The following is a 21,097-nucleotide window of genomic DNA, read 5'->3' as shown; positions in this document are numbered from 1 at the left end:
TGGCAGATAGATCAGAACTTGCTGACCAAGCTGTACAGTTTTTGCCTGGTCATCCTAGAAACATGTGGTCTTGTGTTATCCTCATGGAAGAGTATGTGTTTTCTTTTTTACTTAATCTGGATGCTTTTCAGGAGTGCTGCTTTCAATTGGTCTAACTGGGAACAGTATTTGTTGGAATGAATCATTTGGTTTTCTGGAAGAAGTTCATAGTAGAGGACTCCCTTTCAATCCCACATATACACATCACCTTCTATAGGTGAAGACCATCCTTTGGTGTGGTTGGTGGTGGTTCCTTTCACTTGCCCCACAATCTCTTCCATTTCACATAACTGTACAGTATCCACTTTTCATGGCCCATCACAAATTGTTTTAAAAATGAAACATTTTCCTTACATTTAAGTAGAGAATTGCCATGCAGAAACAAAGTCAAGATGGTTTTGTTTTTTTGGTTTTTTTCGTTTATGTGGAACCCAAACAGCAAAGTGATTAACATAACCAAGCTGGTACAAATGATTTTCAATGCTTGACTGGGATATTTTGAGTATGTTGGCTATTTCCCAGGTGGTATAACACTGCCTGGTCTCAACTAATGTCTCAATTTGATCTCTATCAACTCCAACTGGTCTACTCGACTATGGAGCAACATCCAGCAAGAAATCTCTAGCACGAAATTTCACAAACCACTTTTAAGAAGTGCAATCAGTCACAGTACCTTCTCCATACACTGCACAAATCTTTTTTTTTTGCGTTTCAGTTGCATTTTCAAGTTACCTTTCTTGAAACAAGAAAGCATAATTCACCGAAAACATTGCTTTTTCCCCCTCCATTTTCAATATTAAAATAACTACACAAAAACTTCAGCATCCCTGGTAGCTCAGCTGGTAAAGAATCCGCCTGCAATGTGGGAGACCTGGGTTTGATCCCTGGGTTGGGAAGATCACTTGGAGAAGGGAAAGGCTACCTGCTGCTGCTGCTAAGTTGCTTCAGTCATGTCCGTCTCTATGCGACCCCATAGACGGCAGCCCACCAGGCTCCCCCGTCCCTGGGATTCTCCAGGTAAGAACACTGGAGTGGGTTGCCATTTCCTTCTCCAATGCATGAAAGTGAAGTCGCTCAGTCGTGTCTGACTCTTAGCGATCCCATGGACTGCAGCCTACCAGGCTCCTCCATCCATGGGATTTTCCAGGCAAGAGTACTGGAGTGGGGTGCCATTGCCTTCTCCGGGAAGGCTACCTACTCCCGTATTATTCTGGCCTGAAGAATTCCATGGACTGTGTATACTCCATGGGGTCACGAAGAGTCAGACACGACAGAGCAACTTTCACTTCACACAAAATCTTACCAATTTTGGTAAGTTTTTTAAAATGCATGCTGATATGACAATTTTCACAATACAATCTAACAAAACTGTTTTGAATGACGTTAAAGAGAGGCACTACTAGAGACATCTACAGAATAAAACCAAATGAATTTTTTGGCCTAATACTAAGGTCAAGTAGCACCAGAAATAATTCCTCTGATTCAAAGAAGTAGCAGAAATTTAAGAGACGATGATGATGACGATGATAACAATAAAAGTGTAGTTGTGTGGCAGGCACGGTTTTAAGCACTTGTATTATTTTACTTAATCTTCCTACAAATAGACATTTACTTTACAGATCAGGAAACTGAGGCACAGAGTGGTTAAGCAACTTGCCTAAGCGCACAGAGTTAAAAAAGCTCTGAGGCCCAGGGCTCAAATGCAGGCAGGCGGACTCCAAAGCTAAAAGCTATTCTCTCTCTCAATCATCTGGTCAAGACCTTTAATTTTAGATAGGGCTAGAGAAGGGAAATTAGTGGTTAAACTAAAAAACTCCAGACTCTAGATTCAAATCCCTTTTCAAAACAAAACAAAACTAAACTAACAAAGAAAAACACATCAACTCTCTTATAAACAGAATAAAACATACTGATTACTCTGAGCAAACCTCAAGCTGGCTGGAAAGGTTTGTATATTCATTTTCTACCACTAGTGCACAAACAGATAACACAGCTGGTCACAGAAACTGATAATCTCCTTGTTTTTAAGACTCTACTCAATGAAACATGTTCAATCAAAAAAGAAGAGCCCCCCAAACAAACAAAAAAACACATTAAGCAGATTTTGAGATTTATTAAAATAAAGTATTAGCAAACAATATGCAAAAACAAAGTTCTTAAAAGAGTTATGGCTTTGAAAAGCACAACATAGTAAAACCTAATACATATTTATAAGTATCAAAATGATAACAGAATTGAAGCATGTTGCTAGAATTTCATTTTCTACAACATAAACAGAAGGAGAACAAGTACAAGTAAGAAGCAGACCTATAGTGCAGCCATTGGTTTGGTCTTTATCATCCTCATATGAAGCATCTTTTTAAGAGAACACTGGTAGGATTACACATATATACCCAGTTTTCATGATTACAATTCTACTCAATTTTAATGTAAGCGATTTTCAAAATGCAACTTTAACCAACCACGTTGAAAAGCAAAGCACTTGCCCAACTATTATCTTCAAGAGTCCCTACAGTTAAAATACTTTATGAATAAATCAAAGCAACATCATCTCCAATGGTATTAGACTATTATAAAAGATTTCTGACTCTAATAAAAGATTTCTTCTTTATTTGGGATTGCCTGGCCTCACTGGAGTTCTGTTATAGCTAACACCAGCTAGTAGTAAGAAGGCACTATCTATCGATAGGGTAAAAAAAAAAATCTACCTCTACACAAAAATTCAAACTTTTAAAAAACAGTATCCTCAAATAAATCCTTAAAGGACTATGGTTTACAACAATTTCAAATTTTAAGAATTTTAAGAACTGAATTATTTGGATGAGAACTAAACAAACCTTTCTCACTCTGTCATAAATAACAGAAGAATCCCGTTCTGAGACTGGATCTTTTCAACAAAACAACTCATCACTTGTTTTACAGCAATTGCTACCAGCAAATATTACAGATAAGCTCTTATTTAAAAAAAAAAAGATTGATAAATTTTTGAAATTTATTTTTTTTCAATTTGAAAAATTGAAAAAATTCTCATGTTTCTATAAATCATCCAATTTTAAAGTAACACTTCAATTATAATAATTCATTTTAAAAGAGAAGTTTCTATTATGAAAAAGCCAATATAACAAAGGCTTGACAAATACTCTTACCTCTTGTAATTAGGACATGCTAAACTGTAATCCAGTGAATTGCAAAGAACGGTCCACCTTTCTGTTTAGCAGATAGAACCATTTACGCAGAAGAAATGCCTCAGATTCTCTCCACACATGCATCTTCTATGAGAAGAAAACCTCCTCAGAGTCCCACCTGTGTTAGTGAGGAAAACGCTATTCTCTGAGGGAGATAGGCATCAAACCCGTGATTACCACCCAAGAAATGCTGTGCTAGTATCTGAGGAGATGTCCCTAAACCAATACTTAGGAAAACTCCCGCCAATAAAAATCACCAAAGACTTCTAAAACCACCAGGCTATCTACTATGTTAAAAGATTCTTGCTTATCTAGTTGATGGGTATAATGAGGACACATTCATAATTCCTACCAGAGAGACTTAAGTAAGAGTCTATTATAATAAGATAAGGAAAAGCTCTGAGCCTCTTCAAAGTTAGTAGGTCCAAAATTTTAATCATCATTAGAAGATAAATTTAATAATTATAAAAGATGTATCGTTCTTCAGAAAATATAAAAGATATTAATATATTTTAAGTGGGAGAGTTATAATGACCTAACGTAACATTAAGCAAGCAACTAGAAAAAGTATAAAGAAACAGATCTAAACTGGGATATTAGATGCTCTCTGCAATGGAAGTACAACACTTAAACAGGTACTATCAAACTTGAATTTACAGTTTCTCTGTTACTGGCATGATTTCATTTTTGCATAAACTTTCTCCTTTAAAAGAACACTATGACAGGGGAACTGTTTCTTCCGGGTACTCTAAGATAATACTGAAGGTTACATAATGTGAGCCCCAGTCCTTATCTTGACAACAGACTTCAGATCTAAATACTTACTGATCATTTTCCATCCTAAAAGAATGTCTTACTCTCAAATGTTATGAAAAGTATAAAATAGCTATACCCTCTTTTCATACTGTTAGGTATAACTTACTGAACTACCTAGTAATCTTATTGTGGATTTCACCTCAGAAACCCAGCCAATTCTATTCTCATAGTTTACTTATATAACAAGAGAATGGAAAAATGATTTATATTCTGTTGTATATATTTGACATTTAGATCGATGTTTTCTTTAAATTTTCTCTAAAGGAAAAAAGTTCACTTCAGTAGATCAATAACATGCCTACTAGTTTATATTCCGTAACTTAAGCCAGGTAATTATGTAGAGATACAATAGTGAGATGCACCTCTTAAATTCTGCTGTTATTTTTTTTTTTTCCAGTCAGTATATTTTTGTTGCTTTAATACATTGATTGATTGACTGATTGCCTTCGCTCAGTTGTGTCCGACTCTTTGTAACCCCATGGACTGTAGCCTACCAGGCTCCTGTGTCCATGGGATTTTCCAGGCAATAGTACTGGAGTGGATTGCCATTTCCTTCTCCAGGGGATCTCCCCAAGCCAGGGATCGAACCGGGTCTCCCGCATTGTAGATAGACGCTTTACCGTCTGAGCCACCAGGGAAATCTTACTTTAATACATAACTGAGATTAATTTTGATTCTATTCTTCTTTTTCTCATTTACCAAACTGGATGTAGTTTTATTATTCCCAGGCTCTGTCTTTTCAGTTGGCATATATTTATATGCTGTAATGCTATAAAACAAGATCATTTTGGGTGTGATGATGCTTTCATAAATTTGACTATAAACCATTCTGGAGATTAAATAAAAACTTAGATCTGTAATTTTATGAAATGGTTTCTTTCAGAGGTCCTTTTCTCATTGGTAAAATTTTAGTTTTTTTAATCTTACTGGCTAATTTTTATTTCCCATCCAGTCCTGTACTGAGCATCGTCAAGAATTACAGGATCTGCTGGATTGAATGAAGTTTTCATGTAAAACCCAGGGGTGTGGAGTTAACAGATTTTAGGAAATACAATAGGCTTATACTTTTCCATGAAACTCTTACCAGTTAATAGCTTCAGTACTGTCATTCATGAAACACAACTCTTTAGAGAAAACACAGAAAAAGCCAATCACATAAAATCTTGCTAACTCTAAAGGTTGCTACATGAATAAAAACAATTTTTAATTAACTCAGTTGAAAGCATCAATAAAAACAATAGTTTCCATCAGTTCAGGCCCACTGATGTTGATTATTGATTACATGCATATGCCAGTCACCCTAGGTGATTTTTCTACAAATGTGTTTCAAAGATTGTGCCATGAACCTGGCTAAGTGTACAATGATGTAAATAGCTAAGTTCTATCACTAAGCAAATAATCCTCTTTTGTGTGGCTGACACAATTCCGGAAGACTGAGAATGCATGTCGTATAAAACTGATGTTTAAGGCTCAGGTTACTATCAGAGATTTTCACTTAGCAAAGGACTGAGAGCTGAAACATGAATGGCACTGCATCTGAGAAAACTAAAGCCATCCATTGGCTGCACTTTATAAAAGCAGTAAATAATGTTACGGAAAACAAAAAACTGCATTCTCCTTTCCTCAAAAATGCATTTTTTCCCCACATAAAAGCAGAAAGGGCAAAGAAGAAAGTCTAACAAAACTAACATTTTAAAAAGAAGATTGACATGGCTCCACATATTTTCAAAAGACACTGAAAAATAAGCTTCTTCTAATAGGTAAATTAGGTGATTTCCCCCCTCCAAAGTAACATCTTTGTTCTTCATGCCATAACTAAGTGTCCACTGTACTGTTTCTTAGGAAAAGAGGTTATGCGTCCTTCACTCAAAGCCCTTACATATGACCGATTAAAAGAATACTTTAGAGTTTGTGTGTCTTTCCTAAGGACTGTTGAGACTAGCATCCACATAGGTGCTTAAAAAAATGGAAGCGCGTGCATGGTAACTGAGAGAACAGTCTGCATTCTTTGATATGTGAATGTTTTCAAACCAGCTAGCTCAACAACCACTGCTGATTCACACATCAGATAGGTGGCCTCATCATTGGGGCCAGGCTGAAGAGGCTCCTATGGCTATAAGACACAGGTCCCTGCATGGGAGACTGATGTAAGTTAACAGCAATGGGATTAAGTACATTTTCCAACATTAATATCATCCATAAAACTGCAAGGAATTAAAAAGAAACCTTAAATTGGAGCTACAGGATAACAGTCTAATAATCTAGGCTGAAAATACAACAAAAGCTAGAAAAAGCATAACTTTCTATAACTGTAATCTATAAATTGCAGTGTTTAATACAAAAGGGGTACCAAGGAAGCAAGGATGAGCACTTAAGTCCAAGTCACTAGAGTGTGTTTCACGAAGGTTACACTAAAAACTGTCACCCATCAAAGTGCAAAATAAAAGATTAATGCATGTCAAAATTAGAGTTCTTGCAATATTGGCCAAAAGCAGCAAACATAGCTGAGCACGGCCATGCACGCACTGTCACTAGCCATTAAGTAGTACTCGTGACAGATGTGAGTAAAAGACATACAATGGAGATCTGCTGTTCGCAGAAACTTTTTTTTATAAAAGGAGAAGTTTTACAAAAGATATACTGAGTGGAGTCACAACACACTGACGACATTTAGCTGTATTAAATGTAAATTTTATGATGTCACTTAGAAAATTATCACTTGGCTTTTATTGAACACTACTTGTTAGAGCAGTGCATAGTGTTCCATCAAATAAAAGATTTTTTTATAGTTTCTTTTAAGTCCCTACCATATGCTTTTATAAAACAATGATATATACTTTTTTAAAGTTGGTGGGACTAAGAAACTGGTAAAAGCACAGTTCTGCAGAATCAAGACTAGAACGGAAGACTTTCAATGAACACCCTCTTATACTGTTAAAATTCTTTACCATGTGATGCATTACTTTTCCAAAAAAAATTTCACAAATAAAAAAACTGTTGGGACAATAAGGCAAAAGTATGTTCCAGTTTAAGATCAATGCCAAACTTTTGAACCAGGGCACAAGACTTGCTCTGCATCTTTCACAACACTTTTGAGAGTTAATCACATGAACATGAATACAAACAAATGTTGATTCATCACAAAAACAAATGTATTGGTCACAATTACGTAGAAAAAAAACAGGCTGTAAAATCTGTTTTCCATGTAAGCTCACAGTATCTGTACTGGAAGTTTCCCTAAAATTAAAACAAGTCCACTAATAATGTAACTGAGAAAGAACACTTCTGCACTATGAAACAGAAGAAATGGGGTTTAGCGGGGAGCCCATCTGAGTGAGGACTTTATCTAGCCACTGAAGAGGCCCATGAAGATGAATCTCAATCCAACATGGGGTGCTGGTAACATCTTGCCGGTGATACTCTGCTCCCCAGCCCTATGAAAATGAACAGATAAAACAACAAGCCATTTTTTAAATCATTAACCAGTCTAAACCAATTTCCACACGTGTCCGACTCTTAGCGACCCCATGGACTGCAGCCCACCAGGCTTCTCCGTCCATGGGATTTCCCAGGCGAGAGAGTGCTGGAGTGGGGTGCCATTGCCTTCTCTGAACAAAAAAATAAACTTTTAACGTTAGAGATACACAGAATGTAACCTAAAAGAAAAACTCTCAAAACCAACCTTAGCATTCACTATGGAATTAAAGCAAAACAATAGCTACATCATAACAACATATAATCCCTTAATAGAAATTCTTGAGGCAAGATACATTCCAGAATTCTTTTTTCTTTTTTTTTTAATTTTTAGAAAGTTAGTAATGGTGCAATACCTCGTAATTAAAACATCAATAATTCTGCAATGAGCTATATAGTCTCTCTTTAATGGATAAATAAAACCCATATATAGCCTCATGTTAGTTCACATCAGATTTTGTTAACAAAAAATTTTTAATTTTTAGGTTTTTGGTTTTTTTTTAAACATCAGATAAGGCACTGTAAAACTGAGCAATGCATGCAAATGTAGTTAAAGTGGAAATGATATATCATTATCCTTTAAGATGGGAAACTACTGGGATGAACTGAGCAGCACCACTTTAGCCAAAAACTCCAAAGAATAAAACAGAATTTTTCACTTTTATTTGCTGGATGTATCAAGTTCTTTGCTTTACTGCTTACAGTAGTCCTTGCCTAGGAAAACCAAGTGGGGTGTGATGAGGGCGGAGTGGGTAACTAGATTAAACATGAGAGCCATGTTTCTATAACAGGGAAGGGAAATGCCTTCAGGGCTACTGATAAACTGCTGCACAAAAAGGCCTGTAACAAGCAGCAAGGAAACACTGGGCTGTGGGACTGTGGGCCAGAAAGAAAAAATCCTACCCAGAGCATCTGACAATTACTCTTCTTTGGCTAAATCCTTAAGGAACAAGTGGATGCAGCACAGGTTGCTAAAAGAGATCACTAAAATTCTTTCTAAATTTTGCTCATGAATCATCATTTACAATGCCAATAAAATCAGGCCAAGAGCAAATGATAAATTCGAAAAGTTCTTTCAATTTTGCAAATCCTTAATAACAGAGCTTAAATCAAGGAAAAATAATTTTATTATGGTGATTAATTCTTTAAGTCAATCTAAGGGATCTAGTAATAATTGAAATTGCTAAAACTAAAGGAACTTAAAAAGCAGTTTTAATATTAAATGCTTCTTGGCAATTTAGCTAAAATTTAACTGAAATTCTTTATAAACTCAGCCCCTACTCAATACCAATATCAAGCATTTTATTATAATGTCTAAATTATAAAATAAAATCACAGACCAATCATGTGGTTTAAGTTATGAAGTTAAGAATTTTCTTTAGAAACCTGTTAAATCAGGTCAGAAGTAATTACTACCTTTCATTTAACACAGACTTTTAAAAATTATAACCTACAGACATATAATACACATGTTATATGTTACAGTGACTCAAATTAAGCTACAGGTCTCAACCCACTCACCTTGACAAAACTCATTCGAATGGTACACATTTTGGTGAGCTCATATACTGCCTCAAATCCATGGTTGACAGACTGAGCCAGAAGCTGAGCAAATTCCTGATTGTTAAAAATTTTGAGGCTGCAGCTGCTGGGAATCTTACAGACAGTGGTAGGATGAAAGCCATGATGAAAGTTGCAGTTCCTACTCTGAACAAATATGCTGCTGTCACTGAGGCACTCTGCATATACCTCTCCACCAACATAGTACAGATGAACACCTTAAAAAGACAAGAATTACAAAAGCCACCTTCACAAAGCAGTATAATAAAATTGAAGAGGTTGCATGAGGTAAGACAAAATAACTACTATAGAGCAAGTCTTCAAATAGAAACTACCACTAGATGGCCTTATGTTGCTGAAGACAGTCGAGGCTAATGTCTGCCTGAATATTCATGAGAAGGACTGATGCTGAAGCTGAAATTCCAATAACTTTGGCCACCTGATGTGAAGATCTGACTCATTGGAAAAGACCCTGATGTTGGGAAAGACTGAAGGGAGGAGGAGAAGATGACAGGGTATGAGATGGTTGGATAGCATCACCAACTCAATGGACATGAGTTTGAGCAGGCTCTAGGAGTTTGTGATAGACAGGGAAGCCTGGCTTGCTGCAGTCCATGGGGTCGCAAATAGTTGGACACAACTGAGCGACTTAACTGAACTGAATGACTGCCTAAATCTAAAATGATCCTCAAATAACTAAGACTTAAGCCTCAAGTTGGCAGCATATTAGATTATCAGTTCTTAGAGTTGCTTTTTTCCCCCCTTTTCCAACGTTTTATGATCTCTATGAGAGAAATAATGGCCAAAAAAATTCCCCAAGAAGGCACCTTATGATGAGTCCTTTCAAAGAAATGTTTAGTGCTATCAACTATCATGAATAGTTGGTTGGCAAAAGAGTTCTGCACTCTTTTTGCTAACGGAAGGGTTTGCATCATTGGAAAAAAAAAGAAAGCAAGCTAAGTCATATAATGTTAATTTCAGGTCATAGGAAGAGTCTTTAAATGGCAGATTTATTTTCAGTTCAGTTCAGTTCAGTCGCTCAGTCGTGTCCGACTCTTTGCGACCCCATGAATCGCAGCATGCCAGGCCTCCCTGTCCATCACCATCTCCCGGAGTTCACTCAAACTCACGTCCATCGAGTCGGTGATGCCATCCAGCCATCTCATCCTCTGTCCCCAGTCCCTCCCAGCATCAGAGTCTTTTCCAATGAGTCAACTCTTCGCATGAGGTGGCCAAAGTACTGGAGTTTCAGCTTTAGCATCATTCCTTCCAAAGAAATCCCAGGGCTGATCTCCTTTAGAATGGACTGGTTGGATCTCCCTGCAGTCCAAGGGACTCTCAAGAGTCTTCTCCAACATCACAGTTCAAAAGCATCAATTCTTCGGCGCTCAGCTTTCTTCACAGTCCAACTCTCACATCCATACATGACCACTGGAAAAACCATAGCCTTGACTAGACGGACCTTTGTTGGCAAAGTAATGTCTCTGCTTTTGAATATGCTATCTAGGTTGGTCATAACTTTTCTTCCAAGGAGTAAGGGTCTTTTAATTTCATGGCTGCAGTCACCATCTGCAGTGATTTTGGAGCCCCCCAAAATAAAGTCTGACACTGTTTCCACCGTTTCCCCATCTATTTCCCATGAAGTGATGGGATCAGATGCCATGATCTTTGTTTTCTGAATGTTGAGCTTTAAGCCAACTTTTTCACTCTCCTCTTTTGCTTTCATCAAGAGGCTTTTTAGTTCCTCTTCACTTTCTGCCATAAGGGTGGTGTCATCTGCATATCTGAGCTTATTGATATTTCTCCAGGCAATCTTGATTCCAGTTTGTGCTTCTTCCAGCCCAGCATTTCTCATGATGTACTCTGCATATAAGTTAAATAAGCAGGGTGACAGTATACAGCCTTGACGTACTCCTTTTCCTATTTGGAACCAGTCTGTTGGTCCATGTCCAGTTGTAACTGTTGCTTCCTGACCTGCACATAGGTTTCTCAAAAGGCAGGTCAGGGGGTCTGGTATTCCCATTTCTTTCAGAATTTTTCACAGTTTATTGTGATCCACAGAGTCAAAGGCTTTGGCATAGTCAATAAAGCAGAAATAGATGTTTTTCTGGAACTCTCTTGTTTTTTCGATGATCCAGCTGATGTTGCCAATTTGATCTCTGCTTCTTCTGCCTTTTCTAAAACCAGCTTGAACATTAGGAAGTTCACGGTTCATGTATTGCTGAAGCCTGGCTTGGAGAATTTTGAGCATTACTTTACTAGTGTGTGAGATGAGTGCAATTGTGTGGTAGTTTGAGCATTCTTTGGAATTGCCTTTCTTGGGGACTGGAATGAAAACTGACCTTTTCCAATCCTGTGGCCACTGCTGAGTTTTCCAAATGTGCTGGCATATTGAGTGCAGCACTTTCACAGCATCATCTTTCAGGATTTGAAAGAGCTCAACTGGAATTCCATCACCTCCACTAGCTTTGTTTGTAGTGATGCTTTCTAAGGCCCACTTGACTTCACATTCCAGATGTCTGGCTCTAGGTCAGTGATCACACCACTGTGATTATCTTGGTTGTGGAGATCTTTTTTGTACAGTTCTTCTGTGTATTCTTTTTTTTTTTTTTAATTAAAATAGTTTATTAGCTTTTCTTTTAATATAAACATGAGGAAGAAAAACCACATAAGTTGTAGCATTCTTTTCAAAATAAAACTGCAATCAATACTTGAATCTCCAAGCTCCATAAACAATATTTTTTGAGGTGGTAGATTGTAATATTTTTATATCCATTATTTATCATTTATGTCTGTGTCCTTTAAAAATGATGGAACCTGTGGCACTCAATATAATGTGAAGCCTTGCTATAAAGAGAGAAGTATTTCTGGCCCAGAAATGCTTTGTTGACAGGCAAAATTCCTAGGATTACATTTGAGAAGGTAGGAGGAGAAAGATTTTACATAGTTGAGAACACTTTTTTTTTTTAATGTTTCAAGTTTAGGTGACATCATTACCAATTTCCTAAAAGACTGATTACTGGACCTCCCTGTCTTTTAATGGGCTTCCTGGTGGCTAAGTGGTACCCTGTGTTTTAAAAAGCCTGAGGTAAGGGTTCCTAAGATTTATCTTTGCTCAAATAATACAACACACCTACAGCCAGGTCAACACACAGGATAGAAAAGCTGTTTCATATCACTTACTTTCCTATCGCTGCTGCTGCTGCATCACTTCAGTTATGTCCGACTCTGTGTGACCCCAGAGACGGCAGCCTACCAGTCTCCCCCGTCCCTGGGATTCTCCAGGAAAGAACACTGGAGTGGGTTGCCATTTCCTTCTCCATCTTCTGTGTATTCTTGACACCTCTTCTTAATATCTTCTGCTTCTGTTAGGTCCATACCATTTCTGTCCTTTATCGAGCCCATCTTTGCCTGAAATGTTCCCTTGGTATCTCTAATTTTCTTGAAGAGATCTCTAGTCTTTCCCATTCTGTTGTTTTCCTCTATTTCTTTGCAGTGATCACTGAGGAAGGCTTTCTTATCTCTTCTTGCTATTCTTTTTCCTTTAAAAAATGTTTTTGGTATTTTTAAAAAATATATAAATAATATATGCTGCGTCTGTTGCTAAGTCGCTTCAGTTGTGTCTGACTCTGTGCAACCCCATAGACGGCAGCCCACCAGGCTCCCCCGTCCCTGGGATTCTCCAAGCAAGAACACTGGAGTGGGTTGCCATTTCCTTCTCCAATGCATGAAAGTAAAAAGTGAAAGTGAAGTGTCCGACTCTTAGCGAACCCATGGACTGCAGCCTACCAGGCTCCTCCATTCATGGGATTTTCCAGGCAACAGTACCGGAGTGGGTTGCTATTGCCTTCTCCGAAATAATATATGAATGTTCACTATTTAAAAGTTCAAACTATATAGCTAAAGCTCAAGTTGTTCCCAACTTTTCACTACTGCACGTAGTACTAAAAAGACCATCGTAGTACATATGTGTGATTCACAGAGTGGTATCAGGCTATGACATTAAAAAGTATGTTCTGTTTCTGAGCAAATACTTCCCCTGGAAGAAAGGATCCTAGAACTATATACTAGGAAAAAAAGGGTAAAATGAGTCTAGTATTTAAGAATTCACCAAGCAGATTTCTCTTAAATTATCCTACTGTAGAATGAAAAATCAATGAATAGAAGTGGGGCATTTTTACCTAAAAAATTATAGCAAGTTAATAGTTCAGTCAAAAAAGAATGGAAACTTCCTTTCCAATTTATTTTTGGACACAGTATTTTTCTGAGTCTCTTCTATAAGAAATCATATTACAATTAAAGTTATTTACCTTTTGTTCCTAAGATCTTCTCAAGTCAAAGCAGCAAAAAGTAATAAAAACAAAACTTCAAAGATAGGCAAACAGCCCGACATGGGATAGGTTTCCTCTCTGACCACTTAACGCATGAGACAATTTCACTGCAATGTGAAAAGTTCCTTGTTTGTTGTAGCAACTGTCTTGGAGGATGAATTATAAATAGAACACTGTTACCTGAATTTAAAGGTAGGAAGAGTGGTAGTGAAGCCACTGAAGACTTAAGTTATTCAAACTGTTCTACCAGTAATCCTGCTCCTCCATCATAATGAAAATTCTTACAAGTCATCTCAACCCAAAATATTCCACAAAGATCATAATTTAAAAATTTTAATTCTTCACTAGCATTCATATATTTTACAAATATTTCCTGTGTAGGTACTATGAGCCAGGCATTGTTCTAATTGCTAAAGATACTGTTATGAACAATGCAAATTTCTGTATAGCTTGTATTTCAGTCAAGAAGACTGAAAATGAAAAAATACAGAATAGTATGATTTCAGATCCAAAGTACTATGAAGAAAAAATAGGCAGGATAAAGAAAAGAAGTCTGAGTACATCTCTACTTAACACCTTCTTCTGTATTGCAACCTGAGGGCAGGACCATGCCTTAAGTTTCTTTGTATGCCCTTACATAATGCAGGGTGCATAGCAAGCACAACACACAACTGAATTCAACTGAATGTAGGAAAATGACAACATTACCTTTTCCAATATGTCGCCTAGTGTTTTCAATTGTTGAATTACGATTAACATTTGACAACAATCCCAAGCAGAATCTACTTTTGTTATTCGAAGGGTCTGTGAATCCATCTACTAACACACTAGTAGAAGATGCATGAAAAGCTTCCCCAACACGATTGTTTAATTCATAATAGACAATTGAACACCAATGTTTGGGCTCTTCATAGGCGACAGGCTGAACATCTGTGAACAAACCAGACACAAAAACAATGTTTAATGATTATCAGAAACTCAAAACTATATTGGGGTTTCCTTTAACACAACTCAAGCACTATATGAAAAAGAAAATTTTCAGATATTTCACTGACGTCTCATTGCCTTTCTGGCTTTCAGTCTGTATCAAAAAAGAAAAAAAAAAAACCATCAGAAGTGCTTTTTTTCTTTTTTTAAGATTTTTTTGATATGGACCATTTTAAAAGTCTTTATTGCATTTGTTACAATGAAATTTTTATTGAATTTGTTGCTTCTGTTGCTTTTATGCTTTGTTTTTTGGCCAGGAGGCATATGGGGTCTTTGCTCCCTGACCAGGGATCAAACCCACACTCCCTGCATTGGAAGGTGAAATCTTAACCACTGGACTGCCAGGGAATTCCCCAGAAATCCTTTGATCATAAAAGTTTTTTATAAATTATGCATATACAAGGATGGGCAACATTACATTTTAAGTTTCTTTTCTAGCAGAATCAAATCCAGGTTTAAATTTGAGATGACAAAAGCTCTGTTTCAACAAACTGAAAGACAACTATACCAGCATCTGTAAAATTATTTTAAACAAAAATTTGGACTAAAAAATTAAGACTATTAGCAAACTAAGAATAGAGGGTAACTTCAACTTGATATAAAGAACATTTACAAAAAACTTCCAGCTAATGTCATGCTTAAGGGTGAAAAACTAGAAGTTTTTCTGCTAAGATCAGTAACAAAGCAAGGATGTGCTCACCACTCCCTTTCAACAGCATATTGGAAATCCCAGCTAATGCAGTAAGAGAAAATAAAAGAAAAGTTATATGGATTGAGAAGGAAGACATAAAACTGTCTTTGTTCACAAATGACAAGATTATCTATGCAAAAAAACTGAAATGACAGAAAACCTCCTAAAACTGATAAGCAATTATAGGAAAGTTATAGGATATAAGGTTAATATACAAAAGTCAATCACTTTCCTATACCAGCAATGAGCAAGTAGAATTTGAAATAAAATTCATTATCATTCATAGCAGCACTCAAACAATGAAATATTTAGGTAAAAAGCAAACAAACAAAACAGGTAAGAAATATATGTTGAAACTATGAAATTCTAAATAAAGAATTCAAAGAAGGAACTAAATAAGTAGAAATACACTCTATGATCATGTGCAGGAAGCCTCAGTTCTTCCCACCATGACTTAAGAGTGAATGAAATCCCAATAAAAACTTCAGCAAATCATCTTGTAAACTGATTCTGAAGTTTACATGGAAAGGCAAAAGACCCAGAACAGCCAACACAATACTGAAAACCAAACCAAGAAGACTAACACCACCCAATTTAAAAACTGGCTATAAAACTATAGTAGACACTCTATGAAAATCATCTCAAAAAAACAGAGGAGAAAATATAGATGACCTTGAATATGGTAATGACTTTTTAGATACAATACCAAGGTATGATCACTGAAGAAATAATTGACAAGCTAGATTTCATTAAAAATTAAAAACTTCTACTCTTTAAGACACTGTCAAGAGAATGAGAAGACAAGCCACAGAATGGGAGAATATATTTGCAAAAGCCACATCTAGTAAAGGACTGTTACACAAATACAAGGAACTCTTAAAACTCAATAAGAAAATGAATAAGCCAATGAGAAAAACTGGTCAAAGATATGAACAGACACCTCACTGAAGAAGATATACACAAAAGCAAATAAGCATATAAAAAGATGCTCCACATTGTATGTCACCAGGGAAATGCAAATCAAAATAGCAAGGAGATACTACTGCATTAGAATTACCAAAACCATTAGAATTGCCAAATCCAAAACACTGACAATCCCAAATGCTGGTGAAGATGTGGAGCAATAGAAACTCATTCACTGCTGGTGAGAATGTAACATGGTACAGCCACTTTGGAAGACAATTTGCTGACTTCCTACAAAGCAACAAACTCTTAGCATACAATCCAGCAAATGTGTTCCTCACTGTTTGCCTGGAGGAGTCAAAAACTTAGGTCCACACAAAAACTGTAGAGAGATGTTTACAGAAGCTTTATTCATAATGGCCACAACTTGGAAGCAACCAAGATATCCTTCAATGTGTGAATGGACAAATAAACTGTAGTATACCAGACAACCAAATATTATTCAGCATGAAAAAGAAATGCACTATCAAGCCATGAAAACACATGGAGGGGAGGGACTTTGGTGCATATTACTAAGTGAAGAAGCTAATCTGAAAAGGCTACATACTATAAAATTCCAATTACAAGACATTCTGGAAAAGGCAAAACTATAGAGACAATAAAAAGATTAGTGGTTGCCAGGGGTTAGGAAAGAGGGAGAACGAACAGGCAGAGCACAGAGGACTTTTAAAGAAGTGAAATTATTCTATATGATACTATAAATGATGGCTACATGTCATCATTCATTTGTTACAACTCAAGGAATGTATTATACCAGGAATGAATCCTAATGTAAATTATACATCTGGGGTGATAATGATGTATCAATGTAGGTTCATAGATTGTAATAAATGTATCACTCTGGTGCAGGTAGTGGGGGAAGCTGTACATGCGTAGGGGGAGAGGGTATGTGGGAACTCTGTACTTTTCGCTCAAATTTGCTGTGAATCTAAAAAATAGTTTGTTTAAAAAAAAAGAAAGAAAGGAAAAAACACAACCAAATGAGTGATCTTTGGGTAAAAGGTGGTATACATTTGAAGTTCTAAGTGCCAGAATAGCCTATGGAAAAAGGTTTGTATAAAATATAAAACATTAGCCAAATTCGTATCAGTGTTAAAAATCAACAATTCCTAATGGACACAATGGATGGAAGAGACACGTGGAAGTTCTTCATCCAGCACTAGTAGAGTGTCTGTCTTGGAGCTGAAATTAGAAAGAAAAGTCATGAATTGTCAGTTTTCTTTCAAGAAAGGCAGAAATTTTTTAAAATGTCCAAGAAAAATGTTAAGAGTAAGTCACACTATGTAGACACCACAAAAGAGTTGGTTGACTTTTAAAACTCAGTTTTAATTATACAGCTGCAAAGAATTCAGATGAGGAGGTACACGGAAAAAAAAAACCAATGAGGACCTATAGAGCAAAGTTCTAAGAGCTCAGATTTTAAAGAAGTTTATATAAAAGATGGAACAAGGAGGGACTCATAATCAAACACATGTATAGATGAGTAGCAGGAAGTTATAACAATGTCATGAAAGACTAGAGCCAAGATAAGCAAAACAAAAAAGACAATTTTGTTTAGAATGAAAAGAAGAAAATCAAAAGGTCTGCGACCCTGCTCAAGGCAAAGGACATCTTGTTAACTGGTGATTCACAGCATTGCAATTTAACTCTAATTTTCCAAGTGAGAAGAAACTCTGGTGAAAAAAGACATCTAGGAGGGTGAGAAGACTTGAGTGCCAGGTTCTTCTAAAGGGTCTCAGTTGTTTGGCTAAGAAACTATAATCCAAGAAATATTTAATATACATCACCACTAAACTGCACTCTCCAATCTCTGGAGAATCAAAAGAAAAAAGGAAAATGATAGATGGGGTAAACAGACTCCAAATTTTTAGAAAGAGGATGATAATATCATTTTTGGGGAATTACCTGATGCTGTATACTAAGATCATTATAAATACAGTCAAAGTCAATCAACATACTAATAATCCTATGTAGTTATTATCTCTTTATTTTACAAATGGAGAAATTTAGGCTTAGATATATTTTAAAAGCCACCCTAAGCTGCGAAGCAAATAAGTGGAGATGCAGGAATTCAAATCCATAAATTCATGTTCTGAGACAGTCTGCTCTAAATGAAGGCAGATACTATGAATATTAAGCAAATTAGTATGACAAAATTCCTAGATAAATTCTAATCTTGAAAAAGCCAAGGTACTATTTAAACATTAACAAGATTATCAGGGGGCCTGAAATTTATTCTTAGGAATGCAGGGCTTATGGGACATACAGTCATCCCATATCATCACAGACACTATAAAATACACACAAGGACATCATTCTTTCAAGAAACTAAAGTGCCAATACCTTACTTCATGTAAACTTGTGACAAATTAAGAAGTTTAAGGTCTCAAAACAAAATGACTTTAAAAAACACAATTGAGATACCACTTCATACCCATTAGGATACTATTATCAAAAGAAAAAAGAAAATAACGAACGTTGGCAAAAATATGGAGAAATTGGAAATCCACTGCAATACTGGTGAAAATGTAATGGTGCAGCCACTGTGGAAAACAGTTTGCCAGTTCCTCAAAAAAGCTAAAGAGAATTACCATAAAATCTAGCAATTCTACTCCCAGGTATGTAATACAAAATGAATTAAAAAACAGAGACTCAAACAGAAACCTGTATACCAATGTTTTTTAGCAGTATTGTTCAGAATAGCCAAAAGGCATAAACAAACCAAATGTCCATGAACTGATAGATGGATAAACAAAATGTGGTATATATGCTTACAACAGAATACTTCTCAGCCTTAAAAAGGAATGAAATTCTAATATATGCTACAACCTGGATAAACCTTAAAAACATTATGCTAAGTGAAATAAACTAGATACAAAGGGACAAACATTACATGATTCCACTTAGATGCAGTGGCTAGAATAAGCAAATTCAGAAGACAGGTGGCTCAGTGATAAAGAATCTGCCTGTCAATGCAGGCAATTGTAGTTTTTAATTAAAAAAAATTTTAAGTCTTTCTCATCAGTTTTATTGAGATACAAATGACACTAGCACTGTATGTTTAGGGTACACAGCATAATGATTTGCCATACATACATCATGAAATGATTATCACAATAAGTTTAATGAACCTCATCAACTCATGCATGCGCGCTCAGTCGTGTCTGACTCTGTGACCACAGAGACTGTAGCCCGCCAGGCTCCCCTGTCCATGGGATTTCCCAGGCAAAAATACTGGAGTGGGTTGACATTTTCTTTTCCAGGGGATTTTCCTGACCCAGGGATCAAACCTGTGGCCTCCTGCATCTCCTGCACTGGCAGGCAGATTCTTTACCACTGAGTCACCTGGGAGATCCTCCATCATCAACTCATATAGACACAAAATTAAAGAAGCAGGAAAAAAAATACTTTCTGATGAGACCTCTTAGGATTTACTCTCTTTACAACTTCATATATAACACAGAGAAGTGTTAATTACATTTATCATGTTGTACATTATTTATTTATCTTATTTATCTTACTTATTTATCCCTCGTACTTATTTATCTTACAGCTGGAAGTTTGTGCCTTTTGACAGCCTTCATCCAGTCAATTTTATTTCTATCTATCAATGAAGAATCCAAACACAAAATTTTTAAAAAATTCCACTCACTGAGGAATAAATTTAAAAAGAAAATAAGTAAAAGACTTATACTGAAGTTGAAGGTCTAAACAAATGGAGAACACAGAGTATAATCCATGTCCGTGTACTAGAAGATGATGGCATACCTCCCCATATTGATTGAAGATTCAAAGTGACCTCTATCAAAATCCAAGGAGGAATTTTTTTGAGGGGGACAGAAATTGAAAAACTGATACTAAAATGATATGGAAATATGCAAAGAATGTAGAATTGCTAAACAATTTTCAAAAAGAACAAAATTGGAGGACTAACACTTCTTGTTTTCAAAACTTACTATAAAACTTTAGTGATCAAGATTTTAAGGAAAAGATATACAAAACAATAAACAAAATTTAGCATCCTGAAATAAACCCTTACATTTATAGTCAACTGATTCCTAAAAGAGAAGACAACACGATACTCTTATCAACAAACAGTGCTAGAACCAACTCGGTATCTACTTGAACAAAGATGACTTTAGACCATAACCATAAAAAAAACTTAAAATCAATCACAGACCTAAATATAAGAGCTAAAGAACTGCTAGGAGAAAACACAGGAGAATATTTTTTATGACCTTGGGACAGACAAAGGTTTTTTAGATGCAACACCAAAAGCATAATCCAGGAAAAAAAAAACTGGTAATTTCATCAAAATGAAAAACTTTTGTGCTTCAGAGGACACCATTAATAAAATGAAAAGACAATCCACAGAGTGAGAGAAAATATTTGCAAATCATATGTCTGATAAAGGACTTGGGTCCAAATATATGGAACTCTTACAACTCAATAAGACAACTCAATTTCAAAAAAAAGGCAAAAGATTTAAATAAACCAAAGAAGATGTATGAATGGCTAGGTACATTAAAAATGTTCAAAATCATTCCTCAGTAGGAAAATGCAAATTAAAACAAAGGAGACACCACTTTATACCCAACAGAATAACTACAATCAAAAAGATAAACAATAACAAGTGTCAGAAGGGTATGGAAAAACTAACACACTCATATGGTACTCGTAAAAATGGTACTACCATTTATAGTTGTTTGGCTGTTTCTCTTAAATACTTAAATTTACCATATGACTCAGAAAAAGAAAAACAAAGACTTAGTATTTGCAAATATTCATAACAGCATTGTTCATGCTAGCAAAAAACTACCAACAATTCAAATGTTTATCAACTGATATATGGGTAAACCAAATGTGGTGTATCCATACAATGAAATACTATTCAGCAATGAAAAAGAATAAACTACTGATACATGGTACAAAACTGATGAATCTTGAAGACTGCACATTCTGTGATTCTATTTATATGAAATGAGAGAAGGCAAATCTATAGGTACAGAAAACAGATTAGAAGGTTTCTGGAGTTGGGGGTATGAGAGGAT

The 21,097-nt window shown here is 36.0% G+C and overlaps 1 protein-coding gene across 7 annotated transcripts in view; it reads right to left on the bottom strand.

The window, feature by feature from the left end:
* Positions 1-2,137: 2,137 nt before the first annotated feature.
* SMAD5 (SMAD family member 5) overlaps positions 2,138-21,097 on the bottom strand; it is a 114,106-nt gene continuing 95,146 nt past the window's right edge. For all 7 annotated transcript variants that reach the window (XM_086413644.1, XM_086413643.1, XM_086413646.1 and 4 more), the window contains 3 exons: positions 14,114-14,335; positions 9,036-9,292; positions 2,138-7,474 (listed from right to left, as the gene is read on the bottom strand). In XM_086413644.1, coding sequence (XP_086269770.1) covers positions 7,331-7,474; positions 9,036-9,292; positions 14,114-14,335 — 623 coding nt within the window. In that variant the 3' untranslated portion in view covers positions 2,138-7,330. The remainder of the gene's footprint in view (positions 7,475-9,035; positions 9,293-14,113; positions 14,336-21,097) is intronic.

This window comes from Bos grunniens, chromosome 7 (genome assembly GCF_055505025.1).
Source record: "Bos grunniens cultivar Pamir isolate PY7600 chromosome 7, Bosgru_T2T1.0, whole genome shotgun sequence".
Lineage (NCBI taxonomy): Eukaryota > Metazoa > Chordata > Mammalia > Artiodactyla > Bovidae > Bos > Bos grunniens.
The sequence above is the reverse complement of the archived record's forward strand: the minus strand, read 5'-3'. Positions and strand labels throughout refer to the sequence as shown.